The sequence below is a fragment of the Trichomycterus rosablanca genome, chromosome 15 (assembly GCF_030014385.1).
Source record: "Trichomycterus rosablanca isolate fTriRos1 chromosome 15, fTriRos1.hap1, whole genome shotgun sequence".
Classification (NCBI taxonomy): domain Eukaryota; kingdom Metazoa; phylum Chordata; class Actinopteri; order Siluriformes; family Trichomycteridae; genus Trichomycterus; species Trichomycterus rosablanca.
Window position 1 is genome coordinate 19,641,061 of NC_086002.1, and position 16,862 is coordinate 19,657,922.

Sequence of the window (16,862 nt, forward strand, 5' to 3'; positions counted from 1 at the left end):
AATCACCTTCACTCTCTCATTTGATTGGACGGGTTAATGTTCAGCCGGATAGAAACATTTTGTGATTGGATGAGAGTGAGGAGGCGGGCGTGAGAGGAGGAGCGGGGGTGCGCGCAGGAGTGTGGAGATGTGTGTGTGAAGAGAGAACGGGAATGAGACGGTAAAGTTATGATTATTCCGAGATTTTCGGAATAAATTAAAAGTGAAACACCAGTCCTAGGTTTTCAGCTAGATTACCTAATTATAGTGCTGGTTTGTATCTGCCGTATGTTGTCAATCCGATAACTTTTAAGCAGTGCAGCGTGTTTCTACTGTATAAATGTCCTAGAGTATCCTAGCTTTTCAATTAGGGAGCTAGTGTGTATCAGTACAGCCGATTGAAGACGGCTATAACAGTTAGACTTTCGTCAGTATCCGGTTCTTTGTACCTGAGACCGAGGGACTGATGTCACGGCCGCATGAGGACCGTTACACACCTGTTCTCACCAACGCCTGATAGTGGGACTTTCGTCCTTGGAAGTTCGTTCCACCGAGCATCGTTCTGCAGTTGGCCAATCCGGTGTGAGTAAAGAAACCCTTTCATTCACCTGAGACGGGGTTAGGAATTGTGGCATTCTTTTATTTCTTTTTTGTTTGCTCCAAGGAGTGAAGCGGCCAGTGTTTTTCTGTTTTAAGGCCCCAACGCACTCGAGCGACGGAACAGGCCTGCAACGGGTTAAAACTTTATTTGGGTATTGCCGGCATTAGTATGATGCATGCATGCTTGTTATATAGTACCTAAAGGGGAACTGTATATTTTTATTTGACTTATTGAAGTAATAACTGTTGAGGGTTTCAGTGTATTTCTAAGGAAATATATATTTAATTTATTTGTTTATTTAAAGTAACAGGGTTACATAAGTTTGTTTCATATGTGCTTTGTCTTATAACTATTTTATACGATTGCATTTGTGTTACTTAATAAACCTTAAAAAAGGTTATTGAAATGATTTAAAACTTCATTTTTGTAGCTAAAACTATTCCTGAGAGGATAAATAATTATAATTTATAAACACTTTGATTTAAGTTAAAAGGTATACAATAAAGTGTGTAAATAGTGTGTTATTTAAGTATATTTGTTGGTTTATTTCACCTATTGAGTACTGTTGGGTGTCTAGGAAAATCATCTAGAAAACATTTAGATTAAGTAAGAACTTCACATTGTTCACAGGACCCAGGGTCCCATCCTTATTTCCTTGACATAGACCTAAGCTTTCACCTTAGGGGGATTGGGGCGCTACATATGTTTAAGATAATTTGATGGGGTTGTGTTTAAGATAAGATATCCTTTATTAATCCCACAATGGGGAAATTTGCATCGTTAGAAATGGTAATACATTGGGAGAGTAGGAGATAAAAAAAAAACTAGCAACCAGATTGTGCTCCCTGAGGAGCACACTGTGGTAACATGGGAAAAAAAACTAATTTAGAGTTTAGAGTTCTAGTTGGGATTATGTTAGGGTATTTTGGTGGGGTTATGTTTAGAATTAGGGTTAGAGGCATGTTAAGAGCAATTTGGTGGGGTCATTAGGGGCAATTTTACCTTTCTGTCATTTTTTGCATTGCCGGTATTGCCAACTTGGCAATGACAAATTCCCATTTTTCGGCGGCGCTATTTCCACCTTTGGGTGCAATGCCATTTCGGGCTTCACAACGAAATCGATGTCTGAGACCCCCGGCTGGGGGGTTGGCGTGGCCAGATAGCCAAGAGGTCCCAGTGACGGTTCCGTGAACTTTTCCGAAAACCTTCCCCGAAACGGGTCGGGCGGGCCCCCCGTGAATCCACCTTACGCTTTTGCAAACTTTTCCGAAAACCTTCCCCGAAACGGGTCGGGCGGGAAGCGGAGGTCGTAGGCCTGCCGAATCAATACACGACGTGCGGGGCCCGGTAATCCGAGACGCTTTAGTGAAACATCCCCTGAACTTTTGTCAAAGACAAGCCCTGGACCTAGGAAGGGAAGATCCCGATCGTGAAAGGGAGGGTCAGGGTTAGGTCCAGGACACGGAGTTCTTCCCCCTACCACCCCTTCAAAAAAATAATTAAAAGATAGCCGCCGTCGTGGTCGAAACCTGGTGTACAGGAAGATACCACCAAAGCGTCTCAGATGACAGAAGTGGTTTTCTGGGGATTCCAGCCGTACCCAAGGCCCAGACATCACCAGATCCGTCCCAGGGGCTCCCCGTGCCAAGACGCACCGTACGGCACGGTCCCGGTCCTTCTAGCTCAAAGTGATAAAAAAACACTAGGGTTAGGGTATAATATCGCCAAAGTGTCCTGGATCTCTAAAGTGGTTTTTTTGGGGATAGGAGCCGAACCCAAGGCCCAGACCCCACCAGATCCGTACCAGATGCTCCCCGTTCCGAGACGCACCATATGGCACGGTCCCGGTCCTTCTAGCTCAAAGTGATGGAAAACACTAGGGTAAGGGGACATATCGCCAAAGTGTCCCGGATCTCTTTTTTGGGGATAGGAGCTCTCAGCAGCACACAGGTCAATGACAGCTGGAGTGTGAACATTTAAAAAAACTGAAAGTACACATTTCCTGCCAAAAAACATTGTTTGTGATTGTGAATTCGAGGATTTGTAGGTAATGTTTTGTTATTGAGTAGTTTAGTGTTAGTGTTGTGAAGTTTGTAAACAATGAAATGTAATTCTGAGTGTTTTGTTAACTTTTTCACTGTGTAATGTAAACTCATTATATCAGAAGAGAACAGGGTGGGTTAGCCCTTAGACACCGAGGTTGTGGTCTGGGTCAGGTGTCGGTGTAATGTTGTTCTCTTAAGGGTGTCTGAACGGTCTCTCGTGGTCTTCTGTCACTTCCAGATGCCGTTACGCAATCAGAGGTGCCCGGTGTGTGGGGTTGATTACTCAAACCTTCCACAGCACCTTTTAAAATACCATCTTGTCAGTAACAAGCAAGAGAAGAACCTGCTTTTACAGCTGGCGAGTGGACGGTGAGACTGAGCCTGAAAATTATTTTGCAAACGTCTTTGAAAAAGCATCAAGATCGATAAGTGTCGGGACGCCTCGTGTCAAACCCCTCAACGTACGTGTTCTTTCTGTTTAGTATACGGGACTCTTTGAAGTGCAGCGTGCCAGGCTGCACTTCAAAGGCCGTGAGGCGTCTCGACCGTCACTTCGCCACGGTCCATGAGGACCTGGAGGTAATCTTTCGTGTCTCTCGAACACCGAATCTCTTAGAAAAAGATTGTGTTTTGTCACGAGAGCACCACGAGTATGAGCTTGAGAATGTCCTTTGGTCTTTTTTTCTTGTTTTTCAGCCCAGCGAGCGTGATTACTACAAGAACAACTCCAAGAACAAAGCCATCATGGTCAAGCTTGCCGAGCTGAGGGCCAGCCACCCCGAGGTGCCAATGGTCACCACCCTAGACATTGGACACACGGGGAGGCTGTACCCTCCACCGTCCACGTCCGGCGTCGCTTCCCAGGCCGTAGCCGGCGCGGTAGCGAGGCTGGACGAGGCGCGGCCGCACGAGGCGCAGCCGGACGAGGTGCAGCCGGGCCCCAGCGCCGATTGACGAAACCCCGCCTGCCTGGCCATGGCGCGCAGGGTGAGGCAGCTGAAGACCTGGCTGAACCTCGTGCCTCAGGGGTGTTGCCCGAGAATGGAATGTCAGGAAAACCTCTATGAGCTAGGGCGCCTCCAGAGGCTGTTATCACGCAGTCCCAAGAAGTCCATGAGAAAAAAGTTCTCAAGACGTGAGGCATTGTCTTTAACGTTTCGATTCTGTCGCCTTCACAGAGAAGTTGCTGCAGGAGTTCCTCGAGCATTGCGTTGGGACAAACCCATTGACAAAGAAGCTTGAAAATGCGAAGGGCTCGGTCAGCCATGTAAGGAGGTTTTTAATATACGCGGGCGAGGGCCGCCTCATCAAGAGGAACTTCCAGTTCCTCAAGACACGCAGATCCATCAGAAAGTCAGTATCGGACACATGTCCTCGTTCAGGTCCTTCACCGTGCGCGCTCGTCCCTCCTCGCTGATGTACGTGTGTGTGTGTGTCCTGTGCTCTCACGTCTGTTTTTCAGTTGGATCGGTGTCTTGCTTGAGGACAAGCTTGCCTCCACCACCATCCGATCAAACCTCATGAGTCTGCGGAAGTTCTTCGAGTTCCTGTCCTACCTTCCTAGAAACACTGTGAAGTTGAATGGCGTACACTTCATATGGTTACGCAATGAGATAAAGCTGCGCTTGCGTGACATCCAAAAAGACGTGACTTGTCATAGACAAGCCGTGCGTAAAGAGGCAACCAGTGAGTCTCGCGCCCGAACACGTCACACTAGGTTCGTGGAAACAGTGGCTGTGACCGATAACCCATTTCGTGCTCTTGTCGCCCCACAGAAAACATTGTTTCTAGTCAGGACCTCAAGAGCTTCCGCAGGGAGGCCAGCATCGTACTGCCTGCGAAGATCGGTGAGTGTGTTCACACGCGTGTTTTCCGTCGATTGCGCGCATGCGAGACAGAAACAGACCCTATCCGAGTGTCTCTTCTTCTTTTTCTTCCCGTAGAATCTCTCAAGAATGGTTCCACAGAGAACTTTCATCAGGTCTTCGGCCTGTTGACGGGTTATTTCATATCCGTCTCCGGTCACAGGGCCGGCGTTCTTAAGAACCTGAAGGTGGAGGAGGTGTGGAATGCCCACGTCGAAGGGGACCACGTCACCATAGACGTGAGTGTCGTGTCGGGGTTCCCGTAGGGCCCCGTGCCAGGGTCAGGCTCACTAACGCTTTGTCCCGTGTCTCCGTTCCACAGGTCGAGGAACACAAGTCCGCCACAACCTACGGCCACGCGCAGCTCAGCCTGAGCCGTAGTGAGCTGGAGTGGCTGGAAGGGGTCAATTTGGCACGGGAACATTTCGCTGGGTCTGAGTCACCCTACTTTTTCTTCAACTCTGCGGGTTGTGAGAAGGTGCTTGTATACTTTAAAAATGAATGGACGAGGATGGGCTTCGGAGGTTCCTTTACGTTCAGGAACCTCCATGGTGCACCACGTGAGTACACGATCTTCGAGTTTTTTGCCACGCACGTGTGACCATGTTGCAGAGTTTAATTTCTGTCTGTCTGTCTGTCTGTCTGTCTGTCTGTCTGTCTGTCTTTTTTTCTTTCTTCGTGTTCTCAAACCAAGAACCTCAGCCCGAGGAAGAGGCTGGCGGTGCACTGGGCCATGTACCGTTAAACAACGCGCAGGAGGCCGCAGTGCCGAAAACACCTGGTTACAAGAACCGAAGCCAGAAACACAGCTGGACAGAGGTCGTGGGTGTAAATTAATTCAGGGATGTCTGTAGTACATTCATGGGCGCATGCAAAGCGAAAACAGACACCCCGTTCGAGTTTAAACCCTCGAGCACGCAGCGCGCACGAGCCCGAAGTGCCGAAAACACCTGGGTACGAGAACCGAAGCCAGAAACACAGCTGGACAGAGGTCGTGGGTGTAAATTAATTCAGGGATGTCTGTAGTACATTCATGGGCGCATGCAAAGCGAAAACGGACAGGCTGCTATCGCGCACACACTGGTTTATAAGTGAAGATTGGAAACCTACACATGCGTAAAAGCGCATTCACAGACATGTGCACGTCCTATCCTTCCCAAACGAGATTTTACAGCAAGCTCGTTTATTGGCTCAGCCGAGAGGAGGGGCACAAGTGAGTAAGTGTACTTTCAGCTTCATCTCACGAGGGAAAGTGCGCAGCATCAGCACCGTCAGCAAGCAAGCGAACTTCCAACGCGGAAAGTTGTGTAAGTCTGTTTTATATTTTTTTTCAGGTGCAAAACAAGAACACACACACACACACACACACACACACCGTTGCAAAGTTTAAAAACCCGAGCACGCTGCCCTAGCGAGCGAGTAGTGCCCGAAACAACTTTTGACTAAAATAACAGGGATTTCACTCACTGGACAGATGTTCTATCTGAAAGGAGAGCTAGGGATGTAATGTTTAAAGTGTTTTTGCACATGCAAACCTAGAAAGAACTCTGTCCACTTATATATCTGAGTTCTTTTGTTATTGAAATTTTTGTTTCTCAATCTTTTGGTTTGTTTGCACATGCAAACACCTAAAACAAACACCCTAGCCCTGGGCACAGTGGTTTTCCAGCTTTAGGGTTAACCTTCCTATTACCTTCGGGTTCGATTCGACCCCGTTCCATGTGTCGAGTGGTCCTACGGAATCGGAATCTCTTCATTGTCATAATAATACCAGGTGTAACGAAATTGAGGTGCCGTGTTCTCGAGTGTTTACGAACGATAACCAAAGAGGGAAACTACAATGTACTACATATCAAAAATTAAAAATTTCACAGACTTTACAATAGACTATAGTCCATCGAATAATAGACTTCTGTTCGGATGGCGAGTCTAGAAATGATTAAAAAATGTAAAAACGACTGGCGGTGCGAGAAGCAAGCACTGACTTTTCACAAGTCAATTAATGACCATCATGTGTATTTTCAGGAGCACTGCGAGCTCGAAATCACCTGCAGGACTAGGCGCTGTTACGTCTTTGGAGAGGTGAGTGGAAAGATCTCTCTCTCTATCTCTCTCTCTCTCTCTCTCTCTATATATATATATGCTGCTTCTCGGACTCTGTCTCGGACGATGGTGTTACGTCTCTCTCGTCACTTCCAGATGCCCCCGAGGAGTCAAAAATGCCCCATGTGCGGGGTGATGTACTCGAATTTGCCATAGCACCTGTGCAAATTGCACTTGGCCAACCCCACAGAGAAGATGCTGCTTCTTCAGCTGTCCAGCGGCCGGTAAGCCAGGCCACTGTCCACCACCGTGTCTGTGTGTGTGTATGGGCGTGCGTGCGGGTGGGCGGTTTTGCGTGTGTGTGTGCGTGCATCCACGTTTCTACACCCACTCGTCTTACACTCTTTTCCGCACTCAGGGTGTTAGCTAAATTCTAGTGCTGCGTGCCCGGCTGCACGACCACCACGATGGTGAAGAGGTTGGACAGGCACGACGCCTCGGTCCACGGGGACTTGGAGGTAAGTTCTTTTCCTTTCCGATCTCTCGAACGACGGACTCTCCTCGCGGACGAGGCGAATCCGTCACGAGAGGTCCGGAGCGTCTTCACGTCTTTCAGCGTTCGGAGCTGGATTACTATGTGAACCAGGCTAAGACCAGACACGTACCATGGAAGCTTGCGGAGCTTCAGGCGAGCCATCCCACGGTGCCCATGGTAAGCACTCTGGACATTGGTCAAGACGGCCGCCCGTACGTACCGGTGGCGCCCCCCGCGGACACGGAAGCGGGTCCGAGCGAGCGGGCCGGGCACCAGCGCCGACTGCGCCCACCCCCGCTGCGTGGCCCGGGACAGGAGGCTGGAGGAGCTGGAGTTCCGCCTGGGGTTGGTGCCTCAGGGAGGACTGCTGGGACACCAGGTCCGAGCTGGCACGACTCAGCAGGCTCCTGTCCGTCAGCCCGAGAGTCAGCGCCCGGAAGAAGTTCACCAGGAAAGACAGCTTCAGCACGAGGGACTCCCCCGTGTACGGTGAGTACATTCACAGCCCGTCACGCACGAACAGATCTCCCCGGACGTGCGTGGCGTCGGCTCATCTATCTCTCTCTCTCTCTTTCTCTTCCGATCATCTTCACAGAGAAGGTCCTGGAGGAGTTCCTGGGCTCCTGCTCGGGGACCAACCCTTCTTCAAAGAGGATAGAGAACGCCAAGGGCATGGTCAGCCATGTCCGGCGCTTCATCATCTTTGCCATAGAAGGGTGCCTCCTGAAGGGAGACTTCTCTTTCCTCAAGGAACGCGGCTCGTTGAGGGAGTGAGTAGTCCACACGCGTCACGCTCGTCCCGTCCTTAGCCGTGCACCGCGGCGGTCCGTCGCTAATGCGAGGGTGTGTGTGTGTGTGTCTCTTTTTTTGTCCTTCTCGTGTTTCAGATGGGTCACGGTCCTATATCAGCAGCAGCTGAAGCCAACCACCGTCAGATCCAACCTAATGAGTCCTCCCCCAGAGCACGACATTGCTCAATGGACTGGATTTCATGTGGCTGAACGCTGAGGTCACCAACAGGCTGAGGGACATCCAGCCAGATGTGACCTGCCACCGTCAGGTCGTCAGAAAGGCCGTGTCCAGTGAGTATCCCGCGGCCGCGACACGGCACGTCCGGTCTCCGAGGCCGTGCCGACACTGATCGCTTCGCTCTTCTCTCCCCACAGAGAGCCTGGTGTCCAAGTCGGACCAGTCCAACTTCCGCCGGGAGGTGCGTCAGTTGCTGCCCGATACGATCCATAAGTGTCGTCCCCTTGACCGTGGGGGTCGTGGCGCCGTACCGGTAGGTGACACCCCTGTGGAACAGTACGTCCCGTGAGACCCTCCGATCTCTGTTTCCGCAGGGTCCCTATCCATGTCCGGACATCGGGCCGGAGTACTGAAGAACCTGAAGGTCTCTGAGGTGCTGGACGCCAAGATCGAAGGGGAGCACGTCACCATCGACGGGAGTTCGGGTGTCGGCGACACGGGGAGGGTCTGGCTCTATCGGGTGGCCCGCTGACGCCTCTCTGTTTTCTCATCCGTCCGTCGGTCTGTCTTTCTGTCTGTCCGTCCTCGTAGGTGGAGGAGCACAAGTCCGCGTCAACGTACGGGCACGCCTCACGACGTCGGAGCTGCAGTGGTTCGAGGGCCTGCTGAGCGTGAGGCAGAGGTTCACGGGCAGCGAGTCCCCTTATTTCTTTTTCTCCTCCTCCGGCGGCCGTTGCAAGAAGCTGCTGCAGTACTTTAAAAAGGAGTGGACTCGCATGAGCTTCGGAGGGCCCCCGGGGGGGCCCACGGCCGGTCCCCAGGCTTTACAAGCCTCGGGATGAAAAAGTGACATTTAGGGTCCAGGGACACCTTGGCTATCCCAGGGGGGGCCCCCCATGACACTTCGGCGTTCTCTGGGGGTCAAAAGCCAACTGTCAAATTTTTCGGACCAGTCTAGGGTACGGATGCCCAGTCCGGCACTGGGGCAAGAGGGACCAGTGCACCCGTGTGCCGCCACCAACCTGGCGGAGGCCAGGGTTGCAGTTTTTTCATCTCGGGGACGGAAGGGGCCAGGGGCCCCGCGACATTTAAAAAAAAATACTAGGGCCCCAGAGTGCATGCCAAGTACGGGCACGGGATACATCGAGTCGAGCGCTCGCGTCCGGGTCCCGCGTCTCTAGGACCTTCCTGAGGCTACTTCCTGTTCCCGCCCACTTGGGGGGCAGGGCTTTGGATATGTGGAGCCCGGGGGGGCAACCCACGTGAAGTCCCAGGCCGATATAAGTGCTCCAAATCTCGGTGCGCTCGGATGCCCTGTCGAGGTCACGAGGTGTCAGACTTATACTCTGGCAGAGGATCTGCAGAGTTATTCAAGTGGAAAAAAATGAAATTTCAACACTGATGAGAAGGCTCTGCTGTTGCAGCTGGCGAGCGGGCGGTGAGTACGAGCCTGAAAACTCCTTTGACACATCATAGAAAATGCATCGAGATGAACAACAGGAGACACACGTTCTTTCTGTTCAGTATCAGGGACCAATTCACATGCAGCGTGCCCGGCTGCAAGAGGGCGAGGCCGGCGTCGGAGTGCCTGCGGACGACCCACAGCCCGTCACGCTGTGTGACAACCCCTCCTGCCCGGCCACGCGCCGGTTGAGGGAGCTGGAGGCACGCCTCAACCTGGTGCCTCAGGGTGCGTGCCCCCGCTCCGATTGCCAGGACAACCTGTATGAACTCGGCCGCCTCCAGAGGCTCGTCTCCCGCAGCCCGAAGGTGACCTTACGCAAGAAGTTCTCGCGGCGGGATAACTTCACGAAGACGGACTCTCCCGTCTACGGTGAGTGCGTCTACGGCCCGTCGTGCACGACGATGATGCTTTTCCGTGAGACGCGAGGCGTCGTTTTCATTCTCGATTCTGTCGCCTTCACAAAGAACTTGCTCCAGAAATTCTTGGAATCCATCTGCGGCACGGACCCCTCCAAGAAAAAGTTGGAGGTTCCACGTGAGCCACGTCCGGAGGTTCCTCGTGTACGCCAGCGAGGGCGGCCTGCTCAAAGGGAACTTCGTCTTCCTGAGGAAACGCGCGTCCATCAGAAAGTGAGTATCGGACACGTCCTCGCTCCGGTCCGTCGCCGTGCGCGATTCTCGCTGACCCACATGTGCGTCTTGTGCTCTCGTGTCTGTCTTTCTGTTGGATCGGAGTGCTGTTTGAGGACAAGATGAAGTCCACCACCGTCAGGAGCAATCTGATGAGTTTAAAGAAGTTCTTCGACTTCTTGTCTTATGTCCCACGTATGACAACAAAGCTGAACGGGGTGGACTTCATCTGGCTGTGGGCGGAGATCGCACGTCGCTTACGTGACATCCAGCGCGACGTCACGTGCCACCGGCAGGCGGTACGGAAAGGCCTCCAGTAAGTATCAACGCCCTAGTGCTCACGTCTCTTTGCCGTGGAGATGGTGGCCTTACCCATAACAATTCCGTGCTTCTTTCGCCCCACAGAGAACATCGTCTCGAAGGAGGATCAGCGCTCCTTCCGGAGGGAGGTGCGGAAGATCATTTCCGCCAAGATCGGTCAGTGTCGCCCCGTCCGTCTCTTCTGACCTCGCGAGCGTGAGATGAAAACAAAACCTATCCGAGTCTTTCGTTTGTTTTCGCAGGATCCCTGAAGGGCGGTTCGGTCGAAAATCTGCATCAAGTTGTTTCGGCCTGTTGGCGGGATATTTCATCTCGATGTCCGGTCATCGGGCCGGCGTCATGAAGAATCTCAAGGTGGATGAGGTCATGGACGCGGAAGTGGGCGGCGATCGGGTCACGATCAACGTGAGTGTGATGTCAGGGTACTCGTGGGGCCGACCGGCCATTTCCATGGAGTGGTACGGTCAGTCTCGCCCAATCGTTGTCCTACTTTGTGATTCCACAGGTACAAGACCACAAGTCCGCGTCCATGTACGGACACGCCCAGCTCAGCCTCACCCAAGAGGAGCTGCAGTGGCTGGAGGAGCTCGTCGTGGCGCGAGACGTCTTCCCGGGGTCAGACTCGCCCCATCTCTTCTTTAACGCCTCGGGCGGGAGGTGCAAAAAGTTCCTTAATTACTTCCAGACAGAGTGGTCGCGGATGGGGTTCGGCGGGAGCTACACCTTCCGCAACCTACGCACTTCGATGGTGCACCACGTGAGTACACGGTCGTCGAGGTGTCGCAAAGCTTACGTGTGTGATCATGTCATAGAGTTTCATTTCTATTCATCTATCTGTCTGTCTGTCTGTCTGTCTGTCTGTCGTGTCCTCAGACGAAGAACCTGAGCCCGAGAAAGAGGCTGTCGGTTCACCGGGCCATGTGCCATTCTGAGGCGGTGGTCTCTAAGTTCTACCTGCCGCTGAACACGGTGCAGGAGGCAGCCGAAGTGCGTAGGTTGCAGGAGGGTGAGGAGTCACCGGAGGAACGCCCCCACAGCAGCGGCATCCTCCCCGGGACGAGCAGCCCTGCCACCCGCCGCCGGGTTAGCAGATGACGCTCTGGTAATACAGCTCTGGAAAAAAATAAGAGACCACTCCAGTTTTTTCTTAAATCAGTATCTCCACATGTACAGCAGCCATTCTGAAGAGAATTCCTTTACAGTCACACCTCATTCCACTTAATGAGATGCTAATTAGGTGATCAACTGACCCAGATCCTATCCTAACGAGCAATAGTATAAAAACCACTGCTTCTGTCATCACTATTCTCTTGTTATAGAACCAGCTGGATGTCAAAAGTAGTGCTAGTACTACCCAAAAATTAAGTGTAGACAAAATACAACTACAGACCATGCCAAATAAGTGTAAAAGAAAGGTTCTTAGTGAGGAAAAGAAGGGTTCAATTCTAGCTTTACTGGCAGAGGGATACAGTAAGTGTCAGGTTGCTTCCATCCAAAAAATTTCAAAAACAGCGGTTCATAAGAACAAACACACAGGACAACAAAGCTACAGACTGGCAGAGAGCGAAAACGACTCTCTACTGACCGTGATGACTGCCATCTCATTGGAATGTCACTTAACGACCATAAGATGACATCAAGTGACCTACAAAAAGAATGGCAAGCGGCAGGTGGGGTGAAATGCACAGTGAGGATGGTTCGAAACAGGCTTCTGGAGGCCGGGCTGAAGTCATGCAAAGCTAAAAAAAAAAAAAAGCCCTGGCTGAAGTTTGCGAAGGACCATAAGGATTGGACCGTCGAGGACTGGAGTAAGGTCATCTTCTCTGATGAGTGCAGTTTTCAGCTTTGTCCAACACCAGGTCGTGTAATGGTTAGACGGAGACCTGGAGAGGCCTACAAGCCAAAATGTCTCGCACCCACTGTAAAATTTGGTGCAGGATCGGTGATGATCTGGGGGTGTTTCAGCAACGCAGGAATCGGGCAGATTTATCTTTGTGAAGGACACATGAATCAAGCCACATACAAAACTGTGCTGGAAGGAAACTTGCTTCCTTCTGCTCTGACAATGTTCCCCAACTCTGATGATTGGTTTTTTCAGCAGGACAATGCTCCATGTCACACAGCCAGGTCAATCAAGGTGTGGATGAGGGACCACCTGATCAAGACCCTATCATGGCCAGCCCAATCTCCAGACCTGAACCCCATTGAAAACCTCTGGAATGTGATCAAGAGGAAGATGGATGGTCACAAGCCATCAAACAAAGCAGAGCTCCTGGAATGTGGCGTCAAGTTACCCAACAGCAATGTAAAAGACTGGTGGAAAGCATGCCAAGACGCATGAAAGCTGTGATTAAAAATCGTAAGTTATTCCATGAAATATTGATTTCTGGACACCTCCTAAGTTGAAATATTAATACTTGTTTAAAACTGAATATGAGCTTGTTTTTTTGCATTGTTTTTGGTCTGAAATTTCTGTAACTTTTGTTATTTTGACCATTAGTCATTTTCTAAATAAAAAGATGCTCTAAAATACAATATTTTTATTTGGAATTTGGGAGGAATGTTTCCAGTAGTTTATAGAATAAAACAACACTGCTCATTTTGGTCAAAAATATACCCATTAATTGTAAAACTAGAGAAACTAATAATTTTGAAGTGATCTCTTATTTTTTTCCAGAGCTGTATAATGCCACTTTGGTAATCATAACCCTAACAGCTTCAAACTGGACACGACCTCACACCACCCTGTAGGGTGTCCTAGGCCACCCCAGAGAGTGGTGTTTAGAGTTCGGTGTCCGAGTGACCTTCCTCGACTCTGAGCACTTAGGGTTAGCAGATGATGCTTTGGTAATCTAATGCCACTTTGGTAATCACATCCCTCCCGAGCTCCAGACTCGACTCTATGCCAACCTGGCATCGCCATGGTGCCCCAGGGCACCCCATAGGGTGGTGTTTCGGGTTTGGTGTCCAACTGACCTCCCTTGACTTTTCTGTGAGAAATGACACATCCACATGCCCTGTTGGTGATCTAGGGTTGGCCCAGGGCCAACGCGCATCACTTTATCTCTGCTCTGTGGGGCTCGGAACGACCTAGGAGGCTGTGATCACAGTTTGGTAATCCTTCCCTTTCCAGCCTTGAATTCGACCCGTCGCCCACCCGACACTGCCCTCGTACCTCATGCCACCAGTTAGGGTCACATTTCAGGTTTCGCGTTCAGGTCACGGACTCCGATCGGAAAGGCGTCCCCTATGGGATTTTACATGCATTTTTCCGGACACTTCAAAAGCCCATAACTCCGCGACCGAGCGTCCGGCGCGCACCAAACCAACACCAAACGACTCCATTTTTCCCCTAGTTTCTGAATCCAGTGCCCGTTACCAAGTTGGCATTGGCCCCTAATTTGGGGGTTAGGTTTATAGTTAGAGCTAGGGTTAGGGTTAAAGCTAGGGCAAGGGTTAGGGTTAAAGCTAGGGTTAGAGCTAGGGTTAGCCCTAGGGCAAGGTTAGGGTTAGAGCTATGGCTAGGGTTATATATTTATTTATATAAATATATATCTAAAATATACATGCATAAGTGCTTGAGTAATTAAAGTGCTTTCAACAACAACAACAAAAAAAAAACACAAATAGGACCTCACAAAGACCTCACCACACCTCCCCACCCCCTATATAAATTTGTTCACTACAACACCATTTCTAATATAATGGGACCTAACAATATTCCTTATTTACAATTTAAACTTTATGTAAGTTTATACATACACACATACAGTAGGAGACACATGGCTAATTGTAATGCAGTCACCATTTTGTGAATCCACATGTGCATGTTAATAAATGTATTTGCAAATTGTTTGTACATTGACCTGTAGTAAGTCATGTCAGTTTAATAAGTTAACTCAGTTTTAGTTTCACATTTCTTACCAGTGTTAAAAGTGAGAAATATCTCAGGAAAACATTGTTAATGAGTTTAATATTATTATATATATGATGTTATGATTTTGGAACATTATAATAGACATGTACAGTACAATAGACATCCTTTAAAAGGGTATTGTGTTTTTCTGTTTCTTTGTTATATAAGTGTAACAAATATACTTTTGCATCTGACATTGAGTATTGTAGCTAAAATGTGAGTAAATGGTTTATGTATTTGTTCATTCATTCCAGTAAAAGTTCTAACTGAGAAAACATCGCTTTATCACTCTCGTGATTATTTCTCCCCATTTTCAGGGGTACAACACATGTGTATTTGTGTAAGCGTAATTGTGTGTCAGAATCTAAGTGTGGATGTACAGTGGTGTTAAAAAAAATAGCAGTCCAACACCATTAACCTGATAAATCACTGTTTTAAGTAGAAGTGATATTTCTACATAGCAAATAATTTACTTGAAAGTGTAGTAGAGTAATGAAAACAAAACAAACCCAACAATTAGGACATGCATGCCAATCATTCTGAGTAATTGAAGCATTGATTGAAAGGGGCTTGTTCAAAATAATAGCAGTGAGGAGTTCAATTGGTGAAGTCATTCATTCTGCAGAAGAACGGGTGTCAAATTTGGCCCTTATTTAATTTAGGAGGGTGGCAAATGTTGCACAGGTTGGTCATAGCGCATTTCCTTCTGAAATACTGGGTAAAATGAGTTGTTCCAGACATTGTTCTGATGAACAGCATACTTTGATTAAAAAGTTGATTGTAGAGAGAAAAAACATACAGAGAAGTGCAGCAAATTATTGGCTGCTCAGCTAAAATGATCTCAAATGCCTTGAAGTGATGACCAAAACCTGAAAGACACAGAAGGCAGCGTGGAACTACTGTTCGAATGGATCAAAGAATAGCCAAAATGGCAAATACTCAGTCAATGATCACCTCCAGAAAGATCAAGGAACATCTGAAGTTACCAGTGAGTACAGAAGATGATTAAGTGAAGCCAATTTACCAGCAAGAACTCCTGCAAAGTCCCGTTGTTAAGAAAAAGACACATCCTGAATGGGTTAACATTTGCCAAGAACACATTGACTGGTCCAAAGAGAAATGGCTCAACATTTTGTGGACTGGTGAAAGCAAAATTGTTCTATTTGGGTCTAGTGGCCGTAGACAGTATGTCAGACGACCCCCGAGCACCGAATTCAAGCCAAAGTACACTGTGAAGACAGTAAAGCATGGTGGTACAAAATGATGATTATGGGGATGTTTTTCATACCATGGTGTTACGCCTATTTATCACATACGAGGGATCATGGATCAGTTTAAATATATCAGAATACTTGAGGAGATCATGTTGCCCTATGTAGAAGAAGAAATGTCCTTAAAATGGGTGTTTCAACATGACAATGACCCAAAACATCTTGGTTACAGACAAACAAGATTGAGGTAATAGAGTGGCCAGCCCAACCCCCTGACTTCAATCCCATAGAGAACTTGTGTTCTGACATCTGAAATGCGTTCTTTTGAGGCAAAACCCAAAATTGCAGAAGAACTGTGGAATGTCTAATCATCCTAGACTGGAATACCTATTCTGAGGTGCCAGAAGTTGGTGGACTCCATGAAACACAGATCTTGGAAACAATTGTTATGCCACTAAATATTAGTTCAGTAATTTAAAGTAAAGTGAAACCTCAAACATTTTCAGTTTATAGATACATTTTTTGAGTTTTTAAAGAAAAATGCTGGCACTGCTATTTTTTTGAACAGCCTAATATTCATTTTTCTTAACTTTCTGTAAAGGATTAACACAAACCGGCTAAATTTTGTTAATGTTTTGATTTAGAATTGAAAGTGGAGTATTTTCAGTGCATTTGCATATATGGAAATAAAAGTTATTATAATGATTTTGTGCTTTTTTTCGCTTTTTTAAAATCACTGCTATTTTTTTTAACACTACTGTATGCAGTTTGTAAAGATGACTTTGAAACCCAGTGAGGAACCTATTCTAAATTTAGAGATTGCTGGGAAGTCTGTTCCGTTCTTAGTAGACTCGGGTGCAACTGTTTCTGTACTCAGAGAAGGTTCAGTACCTTTATCTCTCAGTACAGATACAATTCTAACTGTAGGTGCTTCAGGTTTACCCCTCACAAAGTTTTTATGCAACCCTGTGAAGGTGAAATTGGGAAATAGAATGGTTAAACACCGATTTATAATGTCCTCACATTGCCCCGTAAACTTAAGAGGACGAGATTTACTAGGAGCTTTCAATTTGAACATACAATGCACAGACTCAGGATTCTATGCTACTAGTCCTAGTATAGGGTTATTTTCACTCAAAATAGGTTCAGTAGAATATTCTTGGGATTTGACAGAGCAGAGAACCTTTGATGCATTGTATAAAGCTCTTCCAAAGGCCGAATGGGAAGTTCCTCCATTTTTACACTGTGCTTCATTTTTCTCCCCACATGGTCTTGATAATATG

The 16,862-nt window shown here is 48.3% G+C and overlaps 2 protein-coding genes across 4 annotated transcripts in view; one reads left to right on the top strand and one right to left on the bottom strand.

Moving 5' to 3' along the window:
• The window catches only part of LOC134328694 (NACHT, LRR and PYD domains-containing protein 3-like), a 235,750-nt gene that overhangs the window by 3,665 nt on the left and 215,223 nt on the right, over positions 1 to 16,862 (bottom strand). The window lies entirely within an intron of this gene.
• Positions 7,750 to 11,561, top strand: LOC134328784 (uncharacterized). 3 transcript variants are annotated; one of them, XM_063010010.1, is made up of 10 exons: positions 7,750 to 7,838; positions 7,956 to 8,150; positions 8,235 to 8,278; positions 8,412 to 9,475; positions 9,562 to 9,871; positions 9,967 to 10,447; positions 10,537 to 10,608; positions 10,695 to 10,857; positions 10,958 to 11,209; positions 11,326 to 11,561. In XM_063010010.1, exons 6-10 carry the CDS (start codon positions 10,254 to 10,256, stop codon positions 11,545 to 11,547), a joined length of 903 nt encoding a protein of 300 aa, XP_062866080.1. In that variant the 5' UTR covers positions 7,750 to 7,838; positions 7,956 to 8,150; positions 8,235 to 8,278; positions 8,412 to 9,475; positions 9,562 to 9,871; positions 9,967 to 10,253; the 3' UTR covers positions 11,548 to 11,561. The 3 variants fall into 3 exon arrangements, with proteins under 3 accessions (XP_062866080.1, XP_062866082.1, XP_062866079.1); XM_063010012.1 differs by having other exon boundaries at positions 8,235 to 8,350; positions 8,629 to 9,475; positions 9,562 to 10,447; XM_063010009.1 differs by having other exon boundaries at positions 9,562 to 10,447.

Coding starts and splice junctions, on each gene's coding strand:
- LOC134328784 (XM_063010012.1), top strand. CDS start 10,254: ATGAAGTCCACCACCGTCAGGAGCAATCTGATGAGTTTAAAGAAGTTC. Junction 10,448..10,536: donor GCGGTACGGAAAGGCCTCCA/GTAAGTATCAAC, acceptor TTCGCCCCACAG/AGAACATCGTCTCGAAGGAG. Junction 11,210..11,325: donor GCACTTCGATGGTGCACCAC/GTGAGTACACGG, acceptor TCGTGTCCTCAG/ACGAAGAACCTGAGCCCGAG.